This window comes from Gymnoscopelus braueri (assembly GCF_963280865.1).
Source record: "Gymnoscopelus braueri genome assembly, chromosome: 13".
In the NCBI taxonomy this organism is placed as follows: domain Eukaryota; kingdom Metazoa; phylum Chordata; class Actinopteri; order Myctophiformes; family Myctophidae; genus Gymnoscopelus; species Gymnoscopelus braueri.
This window is the reverse complement of record NC_137615.1, coordinates 29,249,214-29,274,457: the sequence shown is the minus strand read 5'-3', so window position 1 is coordinate 29,274,457 and position 25,244 is coordinate 29,249,214. Positions and strand designations below refer to the sequence as shown.

General features: G+C 43.5%; 1 protein-coding gene across 4 annotated transcripts in view; it reads right to left on the bottom strand.

Moving 5' to 3' along the window:
* Nucleotides 1-180: 180 nt before the first annotated feature.
* epn2 (epsin 2) overlaps nt 181-25,244 on the bottom strand; it is a 38,518-nt gene continuing 13,454 nt past the window's right edge. For 2 of the 4 annotated variants that reach the window (XM_080446139.1, XM_080446138.1), the window contains 8 exons: nt 25,057-25,220; nt 14,744-14,856; nt 13,696-13,800; nt 12,490-12,616; nt 11,059-11,211; nt 10,428-10,520; nt 5,631-5,840; nt 181-4,008 (listed from right to left, as the gene is read on the bottom strand). In XM_080446139.1, the coding sequence (XP_080302265.1) occupies nt 3,713-4,008; nt 5,631-5,840; nt 10,428-10,520; nt 11,059-11,211; nt 12,490-12,616; nt 13,696-13,800; nt 14,744-14,856; nt 25,057-25,220 (1,261 nt within the window). In that variant the 3' untranslated portion in view covers nt 181-3,712. The remainder of the gene's footprint in view (nt 4,009-5,630; nt 5,841-10,427; nt 10,521-11,058; nt 11,212-12,489; nt 12,617-13,695; nt 13,801-14,743; nt 14,857-25,056; nt 25,221-25,244) is intronic. The other 2 variants (XM_080446140.1, XM_080446141.1) reach the window with 2 other exon arrangements.

The following is a 25,244-nucleotide window of genomic DNA, read 5'->3' as shown; positions in this document are numbered from 1 at the left end:
AAATTTGTCTTGAGAGAACTTAGACCTGTTCTCGCCCCACCCATTTTTATGTGAGAGCCTCGAAACTCAGATTATCCTAAACCCCAAAAGTGTGGGTCAGCAAAATCGTGAACACATGCCATTTGTGAAAAGATGTGCGAGTATACGCTTGCACACACAGAAGCAACACTGAGAAAAGAGTTCCAGAGCTGAAGTGATACACATTTTTATTTTGAACCAATGCAGCTACAGTTTGTTGTCATAGTCATCCATCACGGTTTCCACTGCGCTCTTTTTTTTGTAGTTTTGTTTTTAGATGCTGTTAAAATACCACGGTGACTTTCCTACAAAAACCCATTACACAGAATAATAAGGTATACAGAAGAACAGTATGTTACAATAGTACAAATGATAAATTATATTATACAGTTATAATGCCAACAAGTTTGAGCACGTATCCAATAAAAAAGCAGCCTGCTCCCAGTACTATGAGAAGGGTAAATAGACAGACGGACACATGGAAAAGAACGAAGGTGGCTGTTTATGCATACAAAGAGACAGACGGGTAGCCCATAATGTTAGTTAGTCCTCTTGATAAAAGCATAGTGAATACATTGTAACACAGAGAGGAGCTAGCTAGCTACACATAGGCCTCATTTTCACTGCCCCCACCGGTAACACGTGTAAAATAGACTTCCAGGCTCTGGAAGACAGAGGAAGGAGTCTTATACTGGATTTTCATCTACTGTAACAGTTTAGGTGTGCTGTGAAATCTATTGAATAGTCAGGTAGTATTGTTTACGTCATGTAATTTAACGGTGTTAAAATTAAGTGATGATGCAAACTTTTCCACAACCATAAAAAACAAAAACAGTTTAGGCCACAGTGAAAGCGAGACCAGTGAAGGCTAATTTATACCCTGGTGCACAACCTTTTTTATAAGTATCGCTTGACAAAAGTTACATATTTTAAACATTGCGATAAAAATGGTGTATAGTCAACTTAAGTGGCGACAAAACATTTCTCGAGTTAAAAATGCATTTGTGTTGAGCGACACTTGTCAAAAGGGTCGTGTGACTAAGTATAAAATATCCTTGAGAAAGTAACAGACACTGTCTTGGCTAGTACAGTATATCATAGTATAGCATCTCAATAAACAAGACTCAGTATCAGCAAAACTATGTTTGCACAACCACACACGTCAAGCGTTAAGTCTTTATCATTTCTCCTTTTCTTTACCACAAATTCCAATTTTTGCATATATTTAGTTAAGGATAAAACTGGTTTGCTGGTCTTACATCCAATCATTCATGACCCCCACATAATTCCCATTATCACTATCATCATCATCGTCATCGTCACATACAGTCCGAGCCGCCCCTCCCTTTGCCTGAGAGAAATGAAGGTCTGTCTGAATTACAGCAACAGACCAGGGGAGGGCGCCAGCTCACACCAAAGCAGGAACAACAAAATCATTATAACCTTTCCACAGAAAGAACATTGGCAGTGATCAACAGAATTTAAGAAGGGAAGAAGAATGCAGAGACCTAGGAGGTGTGGGGTCTTCATGCCAGGGGATCGTGTTTGTCATCATTCATGTTATCGTTTCACTTGACTTCAGACTTGCCCGGCAGGAGGTAAAGAGAAACGCTCAACTTGATCCTGATAAATGTTCTGACCCCCGAAACCAACTGTAAAATAGTCATGGTTTATATAGGTAGGTATATAAAATAGTCTTTGATATTATGGGCAAGTTTTTCCGTTTTATTTTCTTTCAATGAAGCTTCAGCCACATCATTTCAACTACGCATAGTTTGTCTCCCCAGAAATCAGTCGCCATGACTTTGGTAACAGTTGTGCTTCTAGAGAAGAGGAATATATACCCAATGGGTGAAAGAGAAAACACAAAGAGAGAGAGAAATAGACAGTGATATCGTATAGCTAGTATTGAGCCCCCCCTCCCCAACACAGAAAGGCTTGGCTATGGATTTCAATCTAAGGAGTAAAATCATAACAAAACTAATTAAAAAAAGAAAAAAGAAGATAAACACTTTTTGTTTGTTAACATGATGCCAGGTCTAACTGCTGTGGGATTCCCTGCGCTATCAATAGCCCAATCACTACAGGAACTTGTCTGTGTGTGTGTTCGCTGGCTAATGTTCTTGCAAGTAGATTAGCTGCGGTAAATCCGGAGCTCAAATCTCTACCATGATACAGAGTGGCTTACCATGTCTTCTAAACACAGAGCTTTTTTTCTGCCACCACGCCACTGTAGGAACGGCCCTTGACGTGTAGTCCGAATGTCTAGCACGCACGCACACACACACACACACACACACAGAAACTGTTGGCATAACCTCTATCACTGCCATGTTTGCTGACCTATTGTGTTGTGTGTGTATATTAACAGTAACTTTTATCTCTGCACTTGAAGTCAACATTATGTTCCAATGTACTGCATGGCAAACAGGCAGGCCCGCTAGTTAAAGTACACTTGGAGGTTAAATGTATTTCACTCTTATAATACACACACCTGGCTCCTCCCACTTCCCTTTGACCCCTAAAAAAAAAACCCCTACAAGCAGTGGAATACTGACGCCATCACTGCACAGAGTCATTTGCCTTTCACAATGTGTTGGGAGAAGAGACTTTTACACCTCTCGATAACAAATGCGCGTTTGCATCAGAACCTTTAAAGAGCAACTCTCAAATCTGGGGACTATCCCCTTGACCAGAGTTCAAAGTTCCATCCTGTGACCCCCAAAGGTCAAAGTTCATCTGGAGGGTCATTGGAGAAGGTCAAAAGGGAAGGGGAAGTGACCTGATGAGAGTTGTGAGTGAGTGATACCACGGTACCATGGAGTGTTGTGACAAAGACACGAGTCGTTTGAACGGCTAGCTTCCCTCTCCAGAGCTAAGGTCTAACGGTGAACCCAGCAGTCACAGAACCAAAACAAAAAAGCAAAGTGTGCAAAATCCCTGCTTAGTAACTCTCTCTCACTCACACACACACACACACACACACACACTCGCTTCTGAACGGCTCCCTCGTCGTTATTCCAGGGTGTATGCACTCAAGCTGCCTGGAAAATACACAGTGTAAAAGCGTTCAGACGTATGTGTAAACACATGCACACACACACACACACACACACACACTCGCGCACACTGACAGGGGTTATAAAAGGTTAGCTGTAGAGAAGAGATAAGATCCTGGTGTTAGTACAGTAAGAGTATCCAGTCTAAAAAAATGTCTAGGAGGGAGGGAGGGAGTGTAACAGAGAGAACCAACGAAGGTAGAAGGAGAGTGATGCTGTCCCGCCAGCATCTAGTCGGAAAACTGTAAACACTGCCACTACTCCAGAAGGTCTGTAGACAGATGTAACTTCTACATCGTCATCAACAACAACAACATTGTGATCATACGATCAGGTCGGGAACACAGGACTAGGCAGCTCGTAGCACAGAGATAGAGAGAGAGAGAGAGAGAGAGAGAGCAGAGAAGGAGGAAGAGTGGAGAGCTGAAGGAAGTTTGTGTGGCTGTGGGGAGCCAGGAAGGGTTTGTGGGAGGTCGTTTTGGGACTAAAAGGAGTTGGGTTAACCCCCCCTTCCCCATCCCCATCCATCCTGGAGAAGCTTCTTGGGGAGCCACAGTGAAAGAGAGGCGAGAGCCCAGTGTGGAGGGGGTGTTGTAGACCACACCCCCACCTCCCCCTCCTCCTCCTCCTCTCTCTCACAACAGGAAGGGGTTGGTGGTTCCGGGCGGCTGTGTCCCGGCCTGGGGGGGCATGGCGGTGCTCATCAGGGGCTGGGGCATGGACATGCCCATGGCTCCGCCGGGGGGACCCATCATGCGGCCCATCCCGGCCACGGAGGACAGCGACATGGGCTCGGCTGCGGCGGAGGACATGTTGCCGAAGCCGGCGGGCATGGGGCTCACCCGCATCTGGTTGAGGGTGGGCGGTGCCGGCTGGCTGATCTGGAAGGGGTTGGCCTGGGCTGCGGGGGCTGCTGGAGCGGCAGAGGCTCCTGTGTGGACATATGAGGAGGAGGAGGAGGAGGGAGAGACAAAATGATAATCAATAGGAGCCTCGTTGTCCGCATGACAAGAAATATGCAAAGAAAAACAGCAGAACACATGGGGGTTTGGAACGCGTTCTGAATTGTAACAGATGTATCATGGCAAAGAGTTCTATTAACCCATTAAGACCTGAGGCCGCTTCTAAACATTTTCTAAATCCTAACAGTTTTTCGGAAAATGTCACGATTTTTCAAAAATAGCAGATCTACAAGCTCGTAGCGCGGCACTCGGTGCCGCGCTATGAGCTTGTATATCTGCTATTTTTGAATAGCCTAAAGAAATCTAAAAGTAACACAGATGCGTTCCAGGTATTAATGGGTTAATCGCAACACACAAACAAAATATCAACAGGACGAAACCCAAATACACTCTCACTGAAATGTAAAACAGAGAACTTAAAGGATATATATTGCCAGTGTTTTAACATTCGCTACCACAGACACAATCCATAATTGTCAAAACGTGGTCAAGTAAAAGGCATAAGATACTATACTTAAATAAAGAAAGGCAAATATAGCATTGCATTAAATTACACATACTGTACTTAACACTAACTAGTGTCACACATGTATTTGCATTTGCACCCCTGTACAGGCAATGGCAATTTTCACAATAGGAAATACATGGACTGGGCTGGTAGGGATTTTCACCACGATTTGATTTAATTATTTTGAGCTCTACACACAGAAAAAGGGGCTGCGACAATGGAATGCCCTGGACACTTACTTTGGTCTTTTATCTTGCTAATATTAGCCAACAGCGCTAGGTCATCTAGCTACGTTATCAAATTGGTAACATTAACAGGAAGGATGACAGGATAGTTAACAATGTGTCCATACGGGTCACAGACTGTCTCTGGGTGTTTTCTTTCAGTGCTGTGCTGTACTGTGACAGACGAACAGATGGTTCCACCTCTTCAGGCGTGTGCTGCCTTTTGTTGACAGTCGATTCATGGATCTCCAAACATGCATCACTCTTTCATTTTGGAATGGTCTCTTAGAGAGTGTGTGTGCGCGCAGTGGTGGAAAAAGTAATTAAATGTTTTACTTAAGTAAAAGTATCAATACTGCAAAGTAGAAGTACTCTGTTACCAGTAAAAGTCCGGCATTCAAAATTTACTTGAGTAAAAGCACAAAAGTGTTGGTATCAAAATGTACTTAAAGTACCAAAAGTAAAAGTACTCAAATGTTTGAAAACAGCAGATCTACAAGCTCACAACGCGTCGCATCGCAACGCGCTGTGAGCTTGTAGATCGGCTATTTTCAAATAGCCTTGGTATAAAATAGGGCTACGGTGGTTAATGTAATTTATATCTGCTAAGTAACTAAAGTTTTTAAATAATTGTAGTGGAGTAAAAGTACAATATTTGCTTCTGAGTGAGGGGTAGTGGAGTAGAAGTAAAAGTATAGACAATTGGAAATGCTCCAGTAAAGTAAAAGTGCCTAAACATTTTACTTAAGTAAATGTACTTAGTTACTTTACACCACTGTGTGTGTGCGTGCGTGCGTGTGCGTGCACGCGCGAGCATGCATGTACACATCTCCCTCTCCTTCCGTCCTTCCTACAGTACCTGCTGAAGCCAGGAAGGGGTTGACGATGGGTGCGGGCTGCGCTGGCCGGGACACCAGAGAGTCCAGGTTGACCAGGGCGGCGTTGGGGCCCAGGAACGACTCTGGGGTCTTCCTGATGAGGTTGGAGGTGTGGGATAGGGACGTCGGCAGCGGGTCAAACATGTCCAGACTGCTGCTGCTGGCTAGAGAGGACGCTACGCCGCCGTCACCTGAACCAACAGAGAGAGAGATGTACTAGTGTTACAATCATTATATACATGAATACATTTAGACCTGGAACGCATCTGTGTCACATTAGGGTTTCTCTGGCTATTCAAAAATAGCAGATATACAAGCTCATAGCGCGGCACCGAGTGCCGCGCTATGAGCTTGTAGATCTGCTATTTTTTTGAAAAATCGTTAGGATTTAGAAAACATTTTCAAGAATCGCCTCAGGTCTTAATGGGTTAATACATTTAGAATTTAGATCAATGTCAACATAAGGAACATCCGAGTACCTCAACTCACAGACCACAAGAAAATGTTAATAGTGGTGATAAAAATGTTCTAGAATATTACTGTATTGAAACCACAGTTAAAACTCCCATTATCACTGAATCACCACAGATACAACTTCGGGGAGTTGAGAAAAAAGAAGAAGAAAAGAAGAAGAAAGCAACTGTGGGGTAAAAAAAACAACTCAAATGTGCGCCAGGGTATGAAAAAAAAAAAATAATAGTACAAATTCAAAACAGTGCAGACAGTGCAGTGCAGACTATTCTAGACTGTATCGTCTAGTGCAATGGTTCTCAAACTTTAAAATGTCAAGGTTTCCCCTTAACTCTGACAGTATACAGATGGTACCAAATGGACCCGTTCGGGTCCATTTGGTACCATTTGTATACTGTCAGAGTTACAGACTTGTAAGGGTCAATTTAGACCCCCCTAAAGGAACCCAGAGAGTCCCTGGATTCCACTTTGAGAACCACTGGTCTAGTGGTTCTCAAACCTTTTTTAATTTTCAAGGACCCCCCAATATCTCTGAGACCTGTAAGGGTCCATTTGGAACCCCCTCAAGGGATCCCGAGGGTCCCTGGAGTGGAAACCACTTGTCTAAATTGTTTAGATCAATATTTATCCCTATTCTCTCCATATAAAGTGCTCTAGGTCAGTCAGTATCAGTGGACTCCCGTAAAGCACACAGTATTGGGGGCATGCTGATGTCACATACACATTGGCTCATAATTTGATGCAATAAAATGATGAGTAGATGTCATTATGTGAAGAGCTGAGAGACAGACAGCCTGGCTCCTTGTTTCCATGGCACAGCTGCAGACACATCAATAATTGCAAACCAAACACACGCACACATGTACACACAGTCACACACACACACACACACACACACACACACAAGCCCCCAAAGGATCTATTAAAGAGAGCCCATTTAAATTCATCGCACATGAGGGTCACAGTTAAGTAAGGACTATGTTCAATCTGAATGTTGACGCTCCGACGCTGGAGCCCTAGCATTAGTTATACTATGGCCACAAAAAGTACTTGTTTGTGATTGGCTGGCTGTTTACCGTTAAAATCGAATACTGGGACACATCAAACATAGTCCCGTCAACAGTTTAATCGCCATTCTAAATCAATGAAACTGCATGTAATCAAAACAGTAATCAACAGACTGTCGCGGATGTTTGTTGGACTAGAAAGTCTTTGCCAAGACAACACAGCTTTTGTTTGCCGTTTTTCTCAATTATGACGGTTCAAAAATATAAACCCGGCCTCTCTTTTTTCCTTTGGAAAGTGTCAATGGTATAAGTGCGATAATGTGCTCCAACTAAGGTGTCATGATGTAGGAAGACAATGGACTTGACAGAGAGAACTCTACTGACAGAGAGAACTCTACTGTGCACACCTTGTCCTGCATTATTGCTTACTACATACTGTAGAACCATTTGCCTCATATTTATCTGATAAGTAAAGTGTGAAATCAGCACTGGCCCCCGGACAAACGGTAATCCATTTTAGATGAGTGGTGGCTGGTGAGATTGTCCGTTTTAAATACTATCCTGATGAAGTTTTTTTTACTTGTACAAGTGAATTATACATAATTTATCTTCTATTTTGCCAACTCTACCAGATATCTCCCCTGATTAGAGGCCATCTGTCTTAGATGAACAGTAAAAATGAACCGTTATTAGGACTGAGGAAATGAGGCAATTGGTCCCTTGCTGTCTAGCAATGAACTAGAATAGAAAGGATACAGTATGAAGTACCACTATGCAGGCAGGCGCATGGTGTCTGTACACTCAAGAAAATGAATAAATCAACACTGAGGATTTTACATGTACTGTATCAAGTGTATTATACAGACAGACACACTCACACATACCGTGTGTGTGTGTGTGTGTGTGTGTGTGTGTGTGTGTGTGTGTGTGTGTGTGTGTGTGTGGCTAGGTTTATGATGAGTTTATACAGTCATATAGCAGATCATAACCATAGAGCTAAGTTGCATTGCCACAACTAGTGTTAATTTAGAATGTATTTTACACTAAAGGACAAGTCAGCTCTCCCTTTCCTCAGCCCCTCTACTCGTCTTTGACCATATCAGAGAAATGTTTATGTGGGGTAGAGAACGAGTACACCACCACCCTGACCCTCCCTCAGCCAAGCACTGGAGAAAAGCATTCAACATATACACACACACACACACACACACAAACACGCCGTTTCTAGAAACCGTCTCGATTCACACGCATAAACCAGGGCAGTGTTCCAAACGGGTGGAGTGTGGCCTCTCTGAAGAGATTCCATTGGTTCCACAGAGAGCAGGCACGGTCAATATAGCATTTGGATAATGGATTTGAAGGAGCTTTCATGAACCCGGTCAACCCAGGTCAGGTGTTAATGCGTGAAGCAACATCAGTGGCATGAAGCTGGAATACACAGATGACACCACAGTAACACAAGGACGAGACTAGGGCAAAACACGGTGCAATTGAATTGAGTGAGTGAAGATAATGCCAGTTTAATTTCATGTTCAATAGGAGAGCATGCAAAGTTGAGTTCAACCAAGCAGTAGCACTCCTTCCTTCTTTTCACTGTATTTTGCCAAAGTCTGGTGGTGACATGACTACATAGACAAGACCGTGTGTGTTTATGCCAGTCCTGCAAAACCTCTTATATTATCTGGAATAAAGTGCTAGAGTTTCTATTGTGCTGTCCTTCAATCTTGTGATGAGTCATCATATATTTACTGCATCTTAAATGTATCCCAAGGAAAATGTAAACAGAAGAGCAAACATTTATAACTCTCCCTGATGGGAAAAAACTAGATCCCAAATGAGACGTCCAAGGCACTATGGCCTGTTAATTTAACAGGCAGAGTGTACAAATAGAGTGTACAAATAGAACCAAATGGACCCATGAGTTTAATGAACACTCAGGATTTTCCAGTGTAGTTTGAGAGCAATTAAACTTTCATATTTATCGTTAGCGTAATTTATTGGTTGGGCAGTTTGACACACAGGAGCAGAATGTGAACAACTGGCGCTAAACGGTGGGGGGGACTTAACGTATCACAGCACAGTTGGTGCTCTGTAGTTGAACTTGTGAGCGGTGAAATCCCCCGCTGTTACCAGTAACTCATTAAGCCATTTTCTGATTGAATGTCTTTGAGGTGGAAACCCAGCACATGGAAACAGGTTTCCGACGAAGTGTGATTTAAACGTCAATTGTATCTTCATAAATACTATTAATGAGTATTTGTGAATTGTGAGCTCGAAAACAGTCTATGAGACATTTGATTAAAGCTTGCGTTCAACTCACGGACATCATGGTGCCGAGTAATTCGACTAAATAATTTGACTGCACCAGTTTACCACCCTACAAACTAGAGCCATCAGTCTCCAGAACAGGTATTTTGTGTAGAAACTGGAGGGACAAATAAGAACCCCTTGTTTGGCAGTAGACAAACATGCGTGTTCGATTTGTCAATGTCTGTCGTGTGTAACTTGTGCAGCTGACATGCTAATTTCCAGCAATGTTAATGTAAAATAAAATGTATAAAAAAGTATTTTGTTTAGAATGCAAAGGTTATTATTTATTTAACCAGGAGAAAAGTCTCTTTTCCAAGGGATACTTGGGTCACAGGTCAAAAATGGCACCTTGCCTTCCTTCATCAGGGATCCCTGATAATAAATGGTAAATGGACTGCATTTGTATAGCACATGCCTGAAGAGGTGGAACCATCTGTTTGTCTGTCTGCATTTGTATGTACAGTGCTTTGGACTTGTCATTTTTGGATCTCCATTTTCCAATTTGATACCTATATCTAGAGAGCAGCGGTCCCATTTCACACTGGGGACCCACCGCAGCACTCTTTTCTTTCCTTGTATCTTTGTATCTATTCTATTCCACTCCAACTGAAAAACATTGTGGTCATATACAGAGGTTTGTGCAGGATGGCAGAGACACACACACACACACACACACTCCATGAGGTGTCATTAGATGCAGTGGTTCTCAAACTTTTTTCATGTCGAGGACCCCCAAATTGATATGTATTTGGCCACGGACCCCCATCTGAAAATATTTTGTGAGAAGATTTGTGTAAAAAAAAAATCTAAAATCATCCAAAAAAAATGTATAGCCAAAGTATAAAATATGGATAAAGTGGCTATATAGTGTGATGCTATATAGACTAATTTAGCTGGGGACCCCCTGGAACCCCCGCAAGGACCCCTGGGGGTCCCCGGACCCCAAATTTGAGAAGCACTGCATTAGAGGCACGAGGACAGGGTGAGTACCAGTGGGGACAGAGGAGGAGGAACGCAGGCTGTCAAACTCTGAGAAGTCCTCTTTAGACGTACCGTTGGACGTACTGAACAGGTCAAAGCTACCTGGAAGGGGACCACAAGACACACACCGACGCACACAGGGGATGGACAGACACGCACAAACAAAGACACACACACACACACACACAGCAGATGGATAGGGAGGAACAAAACAAAGAGATGACAATGGATGAGAATGGGAACTTTGGTCAAATGGGGAACACAACAGACATCTGAACGCAAGCTTTGAATTTCTTCACACTCATGTGTACTGTGAAGCCTGATTTAACCCTTTAAGACCTGAGGCCGATAAAAAAAAAAAAATCTAAATCCTAACAGTTTTTGGAAAAGAAATATATATATATTTTTAATCACGATTTTTCAAAAATAGCAGATATCTGCTATTTTTGAATAGCCAAAGATCTAGATCTACGAGCTCACAAGCTTGCAGATTAGCCATTTTAGCTATTTTTTGGCACCATCATGCAATAGAGTGTAAATCAGAGTTTAAGTCTGTTGTAAAACTAACTGTGCATATTTTAGTGTGTTCCTGTGTTTGGGTGCGCTGTCTTTGTGGTCGTATATCTATTCATGTGTTCACCTGCGTTGGAGGTCTTGGGGCGGGCGGCCGCAGCGCTGCCCCAGGGGTCAGCGGCAGGAGCAGCGTTTGTTGACCAGGGATCAGTGCTCTTCACGGGGGGAACAGAGGCAGTTCCCCATGGGTCCACTGGAGTTGCTGGCTTAGGAGAAGAGCCTGGAGGAGAGGAAGAGACAGAGAGAGAGAGCAATAGAGAGAGAGAGAGGGGATACAGAGGTTGAGAGAGGAGGTGGAAGAGACAAGAGAAAGAATCAAGTTTTCAGCCCAATTAGAACACGTCTGATTTCCAGTATTACATTTAAAAAAATATATATAAAACAGCATGCACAAGAAATGTGACCCTCTTCTAGGGGCTCAGATAAGCCACATGGTAAAAACACACTAATGTTGATGCAGGTATTGCCTAATATGACAACAGGATATATTGTGTATCATGTATTTTTGTGAATAAACTATGGAGGTTATAACTCTCAATGCTCTATCTTCAGTCCTCCTCAAGCTGCCACCTCCTCTCTCTTTTTTATCAAACCTCTTCCATAGTACAAATATCTTCTCTCTGCCTCCTTCCCTCGATCTCCTTCCCTCTATCTCCATTTCTTTCCATCCGTCTTCATATCCATTTCTCAGGTTCCCTTTTTATTTTTTTTGACAAATATCTTTTCATTTTTGTCCCCCTCCAAATGTATTAGTTATGCAAATTCCCGATGTATTATACCGTAGTCCCTTGTCACTGCTACTCCTTCTCCAAGGGAGAACACGGACATGTCGCCTCCAATACACGTGACATCTAAGCCACTTCTTTTCCCCTGACAGTGAGGAGGATGTAATGCGCACAGCACAGCAGTACACATGCTATTCCACACCCCAATGAACAGGCGCCCAGACCAACCTGTAGGAGTCACTAGTTACAGCCATAGAGATCACTCTGCCTGGCGAACCCTCGCACGAACACAGCCATTTGGTGTTTGTTGGACCGTCCGCCACCGGGCCGAGTTAGGAGGCACCGCGTTTCAAACCCCTATTCCCCGCGACGGTGGCCAGGAACTTTACCCACTGTGCCACCCGAGAGCCCTCCATCCAGCTTCATGCCCATTTATCCATTCCCCCCCTTTCTGTTTTTCCTCTCTCCTTAACCCCCCTCCCCCTCCCCCTCCCCCCTCCCTAGCTCTTTGCTCAGTAATGCTGCCGGACCAGAGAGGCAGCATTCCTATTAAACAAAGACTCCCAGTACTCTGCAGGTGGAGTCCACACAGGCACACACACACACACACACACACACACAGAAAGATTCCGCCTGCATGCACACAAACTAACAGTTAAGGCTATCACTTCAAGACACAGTGTGTGTGTGTGACTGTGTGTGTGTGTGTGTGTGTGTGTGTGTGTGTGTGTGTGTGTGTGTGTGTGTGTGTGTGTGTGTGTGTGTGTGTGTACCGTAGGACTGCCAGGGGTCTGCTGGCGGGGCAGCAGAAGCCCCAGCTCCCCAGGGGTCAGCCCGTGCAGAATTCCCAGATTTCGCCCCCTCTGGAGCGTCCATTAGATCCATGAGAGACGACTGGGGCTGAAAGAAAGAAAGAAAAGAAAGAAAGACTGAATTATTGCCCTTTTCGATGTGCTAGTTATATTGTATTGGTCAAAATATTATTTTATTCACTAAAATAAGTTCCATATTGTAGCGCTAAAAGTCTGGTAAGACGGCTATTAAATCAAGGCAGGCTGTAAGCCAGCCAGCCATGGATTGGCTAAGGTGGTGTAATGATGGGTGAACTAGGCTGTCTGTTGACAGCTAGAGGCCTTGTTAGCTGCAGAAGGGACATACAGAGCATGGGAATGAAGAGAGACGGCACTATTTCAGGAACACTCTGTCCGTAAATGAACAACTGACTCGCTCGAGGATTTTCGAGTGCATGTGTGTGTGTGCGTGTCGATGCACACGTGCACATTAACCCATTAAGACCTGGAACGCATCTGTGTCACTTTCTCGTTTGAGCTAAAAAAAAAGCATTATTTTACACTTTGGCTATTCAAAAATAGCAGATCTACAAGCTCGTAGCGCGGCACTCGGTGCTCGCGCTACGAGCTTGTAGATCTGCTATTTTTGAAAAATTGTGAAAATGTGTGCAAAACTTTGAATATATATATATTCTTTTAACGCAAACATTAACTCAAATCTTTGCTTCTGGGGGTCCCTGGAACAACATGTTTTGAGATGGGGGTCCGCGGCCAAATTCATATCGTTTTGGGGGTCCTTGACATGAAAAAGTTTGAAAACCATACGTTTATCAGAAAACCCGTTAGGATTTAGTAGACATTTTGCAGAATCGGAACCTCAGGCCTCAATGGGTTAAGTTCTTGCTTTACGTAGGATGTGGATGTGTATGCAGAAATATGCGTCTGTGCATATACCGAAATATGGATTGTATGTGCATGATTTGAGCCTACGGTATGTGAGTGCACAGGTACGTATGTCTTGCAGCATGTGTGTGTGTGTGTGTGCGTGTGTGGGCAGACACTTGCATATGTGCATAGTCAGTGCTGGCGACGCGTTTGGGCCGTTGTGTGCGCAGGCGTGCACACACGTAGACGGTGCACAGTCAGCGCATGCTGTCACAGTGTGTGTGTGTGTGTGTGTGTGTTCACCTCTCTCTTCTTCTTGGCAAGTTTCCCTGAACTCGATCCCCCCTTCTTGCTCTCCTCCAGAGCCATCTGTAGTCTCAGGTCATCTCCTCGACGCATACGGTCCTCCTGAAACGCATAATGTTTATCACAGTTAACCACTTCAACCCTTTATACTTAATAGTAGTAAGCCTGACCCTGAGTTGGCCCTGTACTTGGTCCGGTCTTTTTTTCTTTCCCTCAACACCAAATCTCTTCGACCAGGAAGTGGCCGATCTAGGATCTACAAGCTCACAATGCGTTGTGAGCTTGTAGAAAAGATCTGATACACCAAAATAGTTTAAATACAGATAACCGTGTGCCCATGCCCTAATCACCCTGGTCTGCAATGCAGTAGTTATCTTTATAATTTCTCAAATGATACATGTTCATGTGTTTGTTGTACATTAAGCCATAGGCCATTTTTAGCACCATAGTAGTCGTCTGTCGGTGTCGGCTCTCGGGTGCATTCTGCAACTTTTTTTCACACTTTCCAACTGACTGATCTCCCGACCTCATTCGATTGCCAGTGTGTGGATATCTGTGGTAGTCTGTTTGGTAGTAGTCTGTTTGGTGGTAGTCTGTTTGGTGGAGAGCTACCTTAACAGGCGTATCCGCGTCTCTCCAGCTCGTCTTTAGTAAACATAAAATGCATTTTCAGGTTGGGATAGCAATTTGATCCAATCAGGAGAGAGAACTCATACAGGATAAACAAGTGAAATTGGAAGTGATGAAACAAAATATTTGAATTGGAAGACTATAAAGCTTTGTTTTCAGTGAATCTAACATGGTTGAAATTGAGTTTTTTACGATAGGTATATATAGCATGTCTGATCAAATGAATAGCATATAATAAAATATTTTAATTTACCGGCACAGAAGCTGACAGACCTAAGCGTTTCGGCACCTCAAGCCTTCATCAGTGGCATTTTACTGTCCCATTAGAAAAAAGTTTAATTATCCCAATGCGGTCAAGATCTGTGTTCTCATGCTCCACCATGTTATTGTATTTCAGTGTGGGGGTGCGTAGTACCTGCTCTGCAGCCTCTCTGCTCATGGCCAGGGCCAGTTGTAGTTGTAACTCCTCCTCTCCGCTGGTCTGGGGTCTGGCCTGCTCCAACTCTGACCCAGCATTGGGAGACGTGGCTGAAACACATAGATAATAACATTTGTTTAATCTAGCAATTATTTTTTATTTTTTTCTTAATAAAGTTGGTTCCTTTTCTTTTACGTAAAGCGACTTTGGGTACTTAGAAAAGTGCTATAAAAATCTGAGCTATTATTATCATTATTATTAATATTAGGGCATGACTGATAAATGTATGAATATTCTACTCTAAATAACGAATGCTCAATATTCTTCTTTTCTTTTTTCATACATTTTATTATTTGGGAGGGACAGCATGCATAAATGAACACTACTACAAAGTACTGTAAATATTTAGCAAGAGATGCTAATTTTCATCCATTTTGAAGAACACAAAAGTCTGTTATTCCTTTAAATAGAATGGATTATTAAAATGAAAGGGTACTGCACACAAACAGGCACTTCAGCTAATCCTTCAGAACACGAATGGACTCATCCGACTGACAATAAATCTTTAAAGTCTTAGTGGTTTTTTGTATTTTGTATAATCAACTTAACACTTAAGCCCCATTTTATACTTTGTCATACAACGGTGTCACACAAAAATAGCGAGCTTGTAGATTAGCCATTTTCTATATTTGAAAATAGATTTGAATGAAAATCTATATCTTTTTTTATAATCTATTCATTAGTTAGATTAGCTGTTGCACCCCTAGAAGAATACGCTGTAAAATCACGAGTGTTTCTGTAACTCTGCGAGTGTAATGTTGGTTACATCTGTCCGCTGTCAGAGTTACAAATAGATAAATGAACAGTGAGGAGTTTAGAGTGTGTAATGAAGATGATGGTAATCTGAGCTGTATCACATATGGTCAGTTTGAACCATTAAGACGAGCTCGGCGACCCCGAGGACGGCTGCGAAGATTAGAGGACAACCATCTGCGGCCTTATTACCACAACGCTATGGCTCCTAGCATAATACAGCGAGCGTGTGTGTGTGTGTGTGTGCATGAAATAGTGTAAAACACATTTGTACTGATGTTTGAACACAGCATGCGTGTGCGTGTGTGTGTGTGTGTGTGTGTGTGTGTGATTATAGGCCTTTGGCTGAGCCTGATGAGAACATTTCCCTCAAGCCTATTGGATTAGATTGGTCTATGTAGAAGCGCAGCGATACACACACGCACCATGTGGTCTTAGGGAAGGAATGAGTGGATGGATTTTATGAGTCCGTTACAAAGGCTGACCCAGAGCTCAGGTGTACGGACCGCTATGCTATGACTATGACCAAGAGAGTGTGTGTGTGTGTGTGTGTGTGTGTGTAAACAGTGACTGTGGTTTCCATGGGAACCGAGGTGATTTGCGAGTCATAACACCATGTCCCCCATTATCCTCCAGCCAACCTCTGTCTCACCCTCTTTTTGTAGTTCTTTTCATTTCTTGGCGATATATGTATTCATTCACATATAGAGGAGAATGAGAGGGAGGGTTTCCACCGTGGCTCAGCTGATCAGGGGTCAGGGTGAGGTAGCTGTTTGTTGCAGTGAGCTTTAAGGCCGTGTCATATTTGGTTTGGTGTGGTTCTGTCACAGCGCTTATGGCATGGGTCCTATGGGGGCACGCCATCTAGAACAGTGTGTGTGTGTGTGTGTGTGTGTGTGTGTGTGTGTGTGTGTGTGTGTGTGTGTGTGTGTGTGTGTGTGTGTGTGTGTGTGTGTGTGTGTGTGTGTGTGTGTGTGTTTGTGTGCGTGTGTCTGGACTGATCAGAGGCAGCTTTCTTGTGCACGCTGCTAGAAGGCCAAATAATTAAATCCGGGAATAGTTTTCACTTAGTGAAAGCAATTTTAATCTTTACTCATTTATTGGGGGAGGGGGAGGCATGTTTTATTTGCGCAAGACTGACTGACTGTATATGATGTCAAACTAACATTTTGAGGCCTGGACGGCTGGCGTAGCAGTCCAGGCACCTATAGGCTCAATGTAGCCTGACAGCGCGTCGCGGGTTCGAGTCCCGAGCCTTTGCTGCATGTCACTCCCCATTTCCTGTCAGACTACTGTCCTATAAATAAAAGGCATAAAAGCCCAATATGAAGCCCTATATGAAACGATAACTTTGTTTTGGGTGAGTTATGACCTTTTGCAGGTGAGCTAAGGTGTTGCGCTGTACCACATAAGCTATTTATGTTTCAATTAATGAGCGATAGCAGTTGAGGAAAAACTGTAGCAACAAAGACATTCTCTGCTCAGCCCCGACAGCTTTGTTCCACTTTCACACGCATTTCCAACTGTCTGCCTTTTCTGTTCTTCAGAACCAACACTTGTCATGACTTGCTCTCAGGAATAAAGACATTCCCAACACACACCAGAAAGAGGATTGTAATTGAGGATGTTGACTAGGAATAGGTGGTATATGACACTCCACCCCAGCATCCACCCACTGGACTGGGGACTGGGTGGACATGCAACGTGCGCTTAGGGCTGTCACGATTACAAATTTAAGTTGACGATTAATTATCACTCAAATAATTGCGATTAACGATTTAATTGTGTTTCTGTCGTTGAAAATTAATGGAACATTATCAATAAAAATTACATATCCGTTTGGCTTTTATCTTTCGTAAACAAAAAGTTGCACAGGGCAGATATGGCAAATAACATTTAATTACTTACTTGAAAATAAACAATAGTGGAAATAGCCGATCTATTTCCACTATTTGACATTTTTTTAAAATTCGATTCGATTATGACGATTATGCAAAATATAATTGCGATTATATAAAATAATTGCGATTAGACGATTATGTAAAAATTGTGACAGGCCTAAACGTGCTTTCATTTTCACACTGACAGATACTGTAGGTAGTAGGTACTGTACTGTCCCATCTCTATCCCACTGGCTCTTTGTCCCAGAGGCTTACAGTGGAACTCACACCACTTCCGATACACAGTTATGTCTGTAGCCACAGAACACCCAACAAACGGCACAATACTGTATTAAAAGTTCCTTGTAAAGGTTTGTTCACACCGGACCGGACACAAATGGAATTTTCCATGCGGCGCAATTACACACCAAGTCCATGTGACCGAACGATGCAAATAGACATACTCGCATCAATGAATGATGCAAGTACAGAATTTGCTTCACGTCCGGTGCACACGCCTTAATACACAGCAGTCCTTTTTATGACTCAGCTGTGGGCCTCATCTGTCCCCATTCGTCGAAACATACCATTTATTGGTCACTTATATCTCCTTATAGCCTGGCTACCCTCCTCACTCTGCCCTTAAAGGACGACTTCACCCATTTTCAACATGGGTGAAGTCTAAAGTATAATTGATACTCACTAATGCTCATGATAAAATGGTACAATTTGTTTTCTACTCTGCCTCTCATAAGAGGGCTGTGGACACTTCAGAAACCCAATATCCAATCTACAAGCTCACGTCGCCGCATTGTGAGCTAGTAGATCGGCTATTTTTGCCTTACGTTAAAAGCCCCATAGGACAGTATGGCATGAGCCAGTATGGAACCTAATCTCTGTATTTCACTTCTGCAAACTAAATGACTTCTTATTTTAGTCACCAAACCCACTTCTCTATGCCATGATGCAATCCTACTACATATACTGTGAATGCTGTGAATCTACTGTTATTACTAGTATCGTGATTATTAGTATTATTATTATGGGTAGAAAGTAAGGCTGAGGAAAAAATAAAGCAAGACAAATACCTCACAGGGACGAAAATATCCCCAACCAGTCACCACCACGCCACCATTGGAAACACTGGTGGTTAGTTTCACTATTACACAATGCTACTGTTAAAATAGCCTCTGACTTTGAACAACATTGGTGTTTCTTCCTCCAGAAACCTTACCCAAGCACATGTTTAATACTGATTAAGCAACACTATTTCAAAACACATTGAGCTTGATTCATACCTTGTCACTTGCGACGTGTTGTGAGCTTAGAGATCTGCTACTTTTGGTGAGCAACACCATCGTACATCAGAGTATAAATGATGATCTCTCTCCTGTTGACCCCTCTCCTCTCCCTAAGACCATAGCTATTCCTCATCCTTGTCTTCTGTCCTGCCCATAGCCAGCCCCCGGCCTACCCTACGTTCTCCTATGTCCTGCCCATAGCTAGCCCCCGGCCTACCCTACGTTCCCCTATGTTCTTCTGTCCTGCCCATAGCCAGCCCCCGGCCTACCCTACGTTCTCCTATGTTCTTCTGTCCTGCCCATAGCCAGCCCCCGGCCTACCCTACGTTCCCCTATGTTCTTCTGTCCTGCCCATAGCCAGCCCCCGGCCTACCCTACGTTCTCCTATGTTCTTCTGTCCTGCCCATAGCCAGCCCCCGGCCTACCCTACGTTCTCCTATGTTCTTCTGTCCTGCCCATAGCCAGCCCCCGGCCTACCCTACGTTCTCCTAATGTTCTTCTGCCCTTTTCCGTTACGGCTGTGAATGCTAGACACAGAGGCAAGCCCAAAAATAATACATGCAATTTTTATAAGGCTTTTCTAGATACTCAAAGTCGCTTTACAAAACAAAAATGGATGGGTGCTACACCAGAATGCTACATGCGGTACTGAATATCAAACAGGACGAACACATACGTGCTACCAACTACCAAGAGTAGAGAAGATAGCAATCAGGAGAATGAGACTAGCCGTCACTGCCATTCGCCACCGGGAACTCCCTGCCAGCGAGCTTGTACTGTGGGAACTAACACACGGTCATCAATCAAAAGGACGTCACACACCTACCTACGGTACGTGGATGTGCTAAAGAAAGATGCCGGTGCGGGAAAGCACAAATGAGCTGGCCAGATGTATGGAGAATGGAGATGACTGGAGATAAATTAATGATGGAGGGCTTGTCCGAGAACGACGTAGAGAGAACCCAATAGCTAGCTAGTCCCTCAGCCTTGCCCATCCTGTCCACTTCTCGCTCTCCCCAGCCCCCTTAACCCATTAAGATCTGGAACTGTCATTTTTTGATTTGAGCTAAAAAGCATTATTTTACACTTTGGGCTATTCAAAAATAGCAGATCTACAAGCTCGTAGCGCGGCACCGAGTGCCGCGCTACGAGCTTGTAGATCTGCTATTTTTGAAAAATCGTTAAAATGTGTGCAAATCTTTGAACATATATATATTTTTACGCGAACATTTGTAACTCAAATCTTTGCTTCTGGGGGGTCCCTGGAACAAGATATTTTGATGGGGGTCCGCGGTCAAATACATATCATTCTGGGGGTCCTGGACATGAAAAAGATTGAGCACCACTGATATAGAAACACACGTTTTTCAGAAAACTGTTGGGATTTAGGAGACATGTAGAATCGGCTTCAGGTCTCAATGGGTTAAACCCTATACCTGGTTGATCAGGGTTCCCCAATCCCCAGGGATCTAAACTTGGTTCCCTCCTCCATTTCTTTTTTCTCTTCACCAAAAAGAAGCTGATCTACAAGCTCACAAGCTTGTACTGTAGATGTGCGTGCCCTCGGGGAAGGGACCCTGGGGGGGACCAGGGGGGTAGAAGTGTGTTTGGTTAGCTGGTAGGACATGAACCATTAGCCTGACCACTGGGGTACATTCCATCCTCCCCGTCTTAAATGGACAGAAGAAACAGACCCAGCTCTAAGTCCCTGCATTCTACATCGGAGTCTTAATCCCATTCTGGCCAAATAATAATAAACATAATTGTATAGTGCCTTTTCTACATAGCAACTAGCTCAAGGTGTTTTAACCACGTTCCACCTGGCATCCCTATTTCGGGCATGTCGTTATTAGGCGGAGAGTTTAACCCATTGAGACCTGAAGCCGATTCTACATGTCTCCTAAATCTCAGTATTCTGAAAAACGTATGTTTCTATATCAGTGGTTCTCAAACCTTTTCATGTCAAGGACCCCCAAAATGATATGTATTTGGTCTCGGACCTCCATCAAAATATTTTGTTCCAGGGACCCCCCAGAAGCAAAGATTTGAGTTAAAAATGTTCGCTTTAAAATTATTTGTATTAAAAGATTTGCACACATTTTCACGATTTTTTCGAAAATAGCAGATCTACAAGCTCGTAGCGCGGCACTCGGTGCCGCGCTATGAGCTTGTAGATCTGCTATTTTTTAATAGCCCAAAGTGTAGAATAATGCTTTTTAGCTAAAAATGACACGGTTCCAGGTCTTAATGGGTTAAAATGTTTTCAAAGATTCTCAAAATTTCAAAAAAATGTCTAAATAGTATATCTACAAGCTTACAGCACATTGGGAGCTTAAAGATTGGCTATTTTCACTACTTGATGAAATACAGTGACATATAGGGCTGGAGTGGCAAAAAACATAGATAAATACATACACACCAAGTTATTTCTAACAAAGGAAACACACTGTCATCCTTGATCCATCCTCAGATCTTTAGTGCAAAGCAAAACACCAAAAGTTAGAGAGCTTTCAAACAGCACAACTGCCTGATAAGAAACAGTACTAACTGTTCACAAATAAACTAGATGCAGAAAAGCTGAATAAATAGCAACACAAAGGCTATGAAGGCTGAAACAAACTTGACTCGTATCGTGGGAAGCACACCATATATGGATAATCAGTATTTGCCTGGGACTCACAGGCACAGGAGATGCCTGGATTGCCTGCAACTAAATGAAGCTTAACGTTAGCCTCACACACACACACACACACACACACACACACACACACACACACACAAACTGAAATCTGTGCAGACACACACACACACCAGCACACACACAAGCATTCAACGAAAAACTAGGCTTGTACCACTCTCTGGAATTCCAGGCCTAAATCTGAGAGAGTCTGAGCTGTGAGAAGTAATCTTGGAAGTTAAGAGACATGGCCTAAAGACCGGTGCTGTCATGTGTGGCAGATTTATATGATGATAAAAATGTGGAGGGTTTGCTTTATCCACGGGTGTCGACCTCTAAATACCACCAGTTACAGACACACTCAATTCTCTCTCTCCGTGAAGCATGGGGGAGGGCCGTTTCCAGTCTAGTGAAGTCTGGAGAACTCTTAAATGAATGCTGTGAAATCTCATTTCTGTATCCATCCAAATAGCCATCCATCATAGTGTCTACTGTCTATGTATCCATCTATCTATCTATCCTCTAATTTCCAGGGGTTTTCCCTGGTTTTAAAGGGAGGGTGAGGTGGTGGTAAAGTGTCACCAGAAAAGCAGAGTGTTACACAGAGATATGAGGCTGAAGATTGAAAGGAGCATGAACGGCCTCGGGGAGCCAGACTGCAGGAGTCTGCACTCTGCAGACAGACAACCGGGGGACTATTTAAGGTGGTGCACACAGGAATCTGGGAGTTTACGACCGAGAGACACTTTAAGGTGGTGCAGAGAGGAATCTGGGAGTTTATCGGCTTGGGTAAGGGTGCTCTGCCTTTTAAAAATGTAGAGCATTACGCTACATTTCCCTTTCACAATAGCATATATTTTAAATTAGCCTTTAATATGAGTGGATATGTTGCCGAGTTCTGGTCAGTGTCCACTGTGGATGCAGATTGTGACTGGGCAATATGGCCACTGTACTTTACAGCTGAGCATGTCGGGCAGAACCCTTGTATGTCCAAAAGAAAACCATTACTTTTCAGGACATGGAAAAAATATCCTGTGTTCCAATTGATCCAATGTAGTTATTTAGTCAAAAGCTGTTCATACTTTTCTTTGGTTAAATATTTATAGAATCCATAGACAGACTTAAACAGTTCCAAACTGGTGTCTTTGTTTTGGACATGTTATTATACAATATTAGAATTTGTCAAGCATGTTTCAAACGGGAAACACTTTTTTTTAGTTTTTTAGTTTTTTTTAATTAAACTTTATTACAGCATTTGTTGATCAGCCCATTGTCTTCTCTGACGCACCTGTCGTTTAGCAAAAGCCTTGCTTGTCTAGGTATCTGAGATTTAGAACCACAGGATGACATAAGAGAAAGGCATCGTTAAACTAGACAGGACAAGAACACAGACAAACCGGCTTGTGGTTTTGGCTGGTTAACCTCAGGGCTATAGCCTGAGTGGTTGTGGGTCTCTCTCTCTCTCTCACACACACACACACACACACACACACACACAATGTGCGTGGGGGTGTGGTGAGAGTCACCGTCAGCAGGCCGGTCATTCACACCCAAGCTGAACTATAACAATGCCCGGAAACTTCCGCTGGAATCCCAAAAATCCCTGTGGTAACACCCTCGACGACACGCCAGTCTCGCTCCGATTGGCCAGCCGGCCCTTCCCCTCCCTCAACTGATGAGTCAGCGGCTACAACTTCCTCCTCTATGCCCCACACACACACTCAGCACATTAAACTAAACTAAGCCAAACTGCACAGTAAAATCCTCAGTGTGCATTGAACTCTGTAACCAACAAATGTAACCAAATGGACCCTTGCATTTGTACACTCTATGAGTTACAAATGGATAAATGAACACTTCCACATTCTAAAACACATACCAAAGACTCTAAAAATGGGAACCAGTGCCTCCCTGCTTGGCACTCGGTGTCAAGGATCGGGGGTAAGTCCTTGCGATATACTAAGAGTCATGTCCAGGGGGTGTACTTGCACATCAAGCCGCCTCACGCTACAGAAACAGGAGATATGCTCCTGCCCTATGGGCCACATGGCTCGGCAAGGCTTACTACATTCTAAAAACACATACATGACAGTGATAGACAATAGACATACGACTACACAGAGTGTCCCTGTGGTGCATCCAAGGTCAAAGGTCGAGGGGTGAATGCGTGTCCCTGTGTGTGAGGTCATAGGAAAGGACAGGGGTGACTCTTTCATGTAAAACCTCTCCTTCCTTCCTCTCCTCTTCTATTCATTTCTGAACATACAGCTCTCTTCTTCACATCTCATGACTTCTTTCTGTTCCATTTCTGTCTTTTATTCTTCAGCAAAATACATTTTCAATAAATGTCAATTGACAAAAATGATCGAAAATGAACTTTAAGTACAGTTTTACGGGACACAAATTCCAGATCAAAGTTTATCATTTTGGTCGAGCAACACTTGTTGCTCGTGGTCTTGCGATGAAATTAGACTTTAGTTTAGGGATGGGCGATATGGGCAAAATCAAACATCACAATATGTTTTATTACGATAGCCAGGTTCCTTGTGTCTAGTCACAATATTGATATAATACTGATATATTGCCCAGCTCCTACTTCAGTTGCCATGATTCGGTTTCACGTTTGCATCACAGAACACAACACTTTATAATAGTAGCCCATGATATGGTCCTAAATAATCCATCATTGTTCTTGCTAAATTGAAAAAACTGTTGCAAGACTATGATTTGATATCATATGGAATAAACCCAACTGTCACCGTCTCTTTTGTATCAAGGAACGATCACACCATGGAACATCACTACAGGCACAGAGTGAGAAAACACCCTGGAAAAACAGCACATCGGGCAAAAAAAGTTAAACTTTAATGCACATCTAAAAAAACGCTATGAAGGAGAGGAGCACACCCCAGATGTTCCATACATTGCTGGCAATGTGTTTGTAGCCAACATGCCTTGATGTGATCGCCTCCTAACAGCTCCCTGAAGGTCTCCTGTCAGTCTGTCTCAATCGAAACCACCCTGTCTCTTTCTCTTCTTCGCCTAAAGTAACTAAACCAACAACTAACTTAAAATATGTTACTAGCCTTCTCTCTCTCTCAGTCTCTTTCTCACTTTCTCTCGCTCTCTCAGAAGAGATGGCTGATTGGCTGTCTCTCTCGCTCTCTGGCGAAGAAAAGCAGATTCCTCTGTCATATTGAGAAGGAGGGGTGAACTGAACTCTACTTCCTCCTCTATGTGTGTGTGTGTGTGTGTGTGTGTGTGTGTGTGTGTGTGTGTGTGTGTGTGTGTGTGTGTGTGTGTGTGTGCGCACACAACTGTGCACGTGTGGAAGCTGAGGAATGCAGCCTTACTGTGGGCCTGAAAGCCAGAGAAACAGCAGGGGGAGGGGCTTGTTTCAGGATGTAGGCCAAAGTTACACAAACTGGGACAGAGGGAGGGGAGCGTGTGTGTGTGTGTGTGTGTGTGTGTGTGTGTGTGTGTGTGTGTGTGTGTGTGTGTGTCATCTTTTGCCCATGCATGAACATATGGAACAAGCGTGTGAGTGTCTATACCATCTTTTGCCCATGTGCTTGAACATATGGAACAACCTTTGGTTTGTTTGTGTGTGCGTGTGTGTGTGTGCGTGTGTGTACTTACATCCGTGGTAGGAGGCAGGAGAGCCCTCTGACCTGCCGTACTCTTCACTGTAGGAGGTGGAGAGGTTGGGCTGGGATGAGCCGCGACCAAAGCCCATAGCCTGGGCCTGGCTGCTCCCTGTGCCCACCTGGGCCATGCGCTCCTTGGTCTTCAGAGCCGAAGACCTGACAGGACAATGCCATGTTATT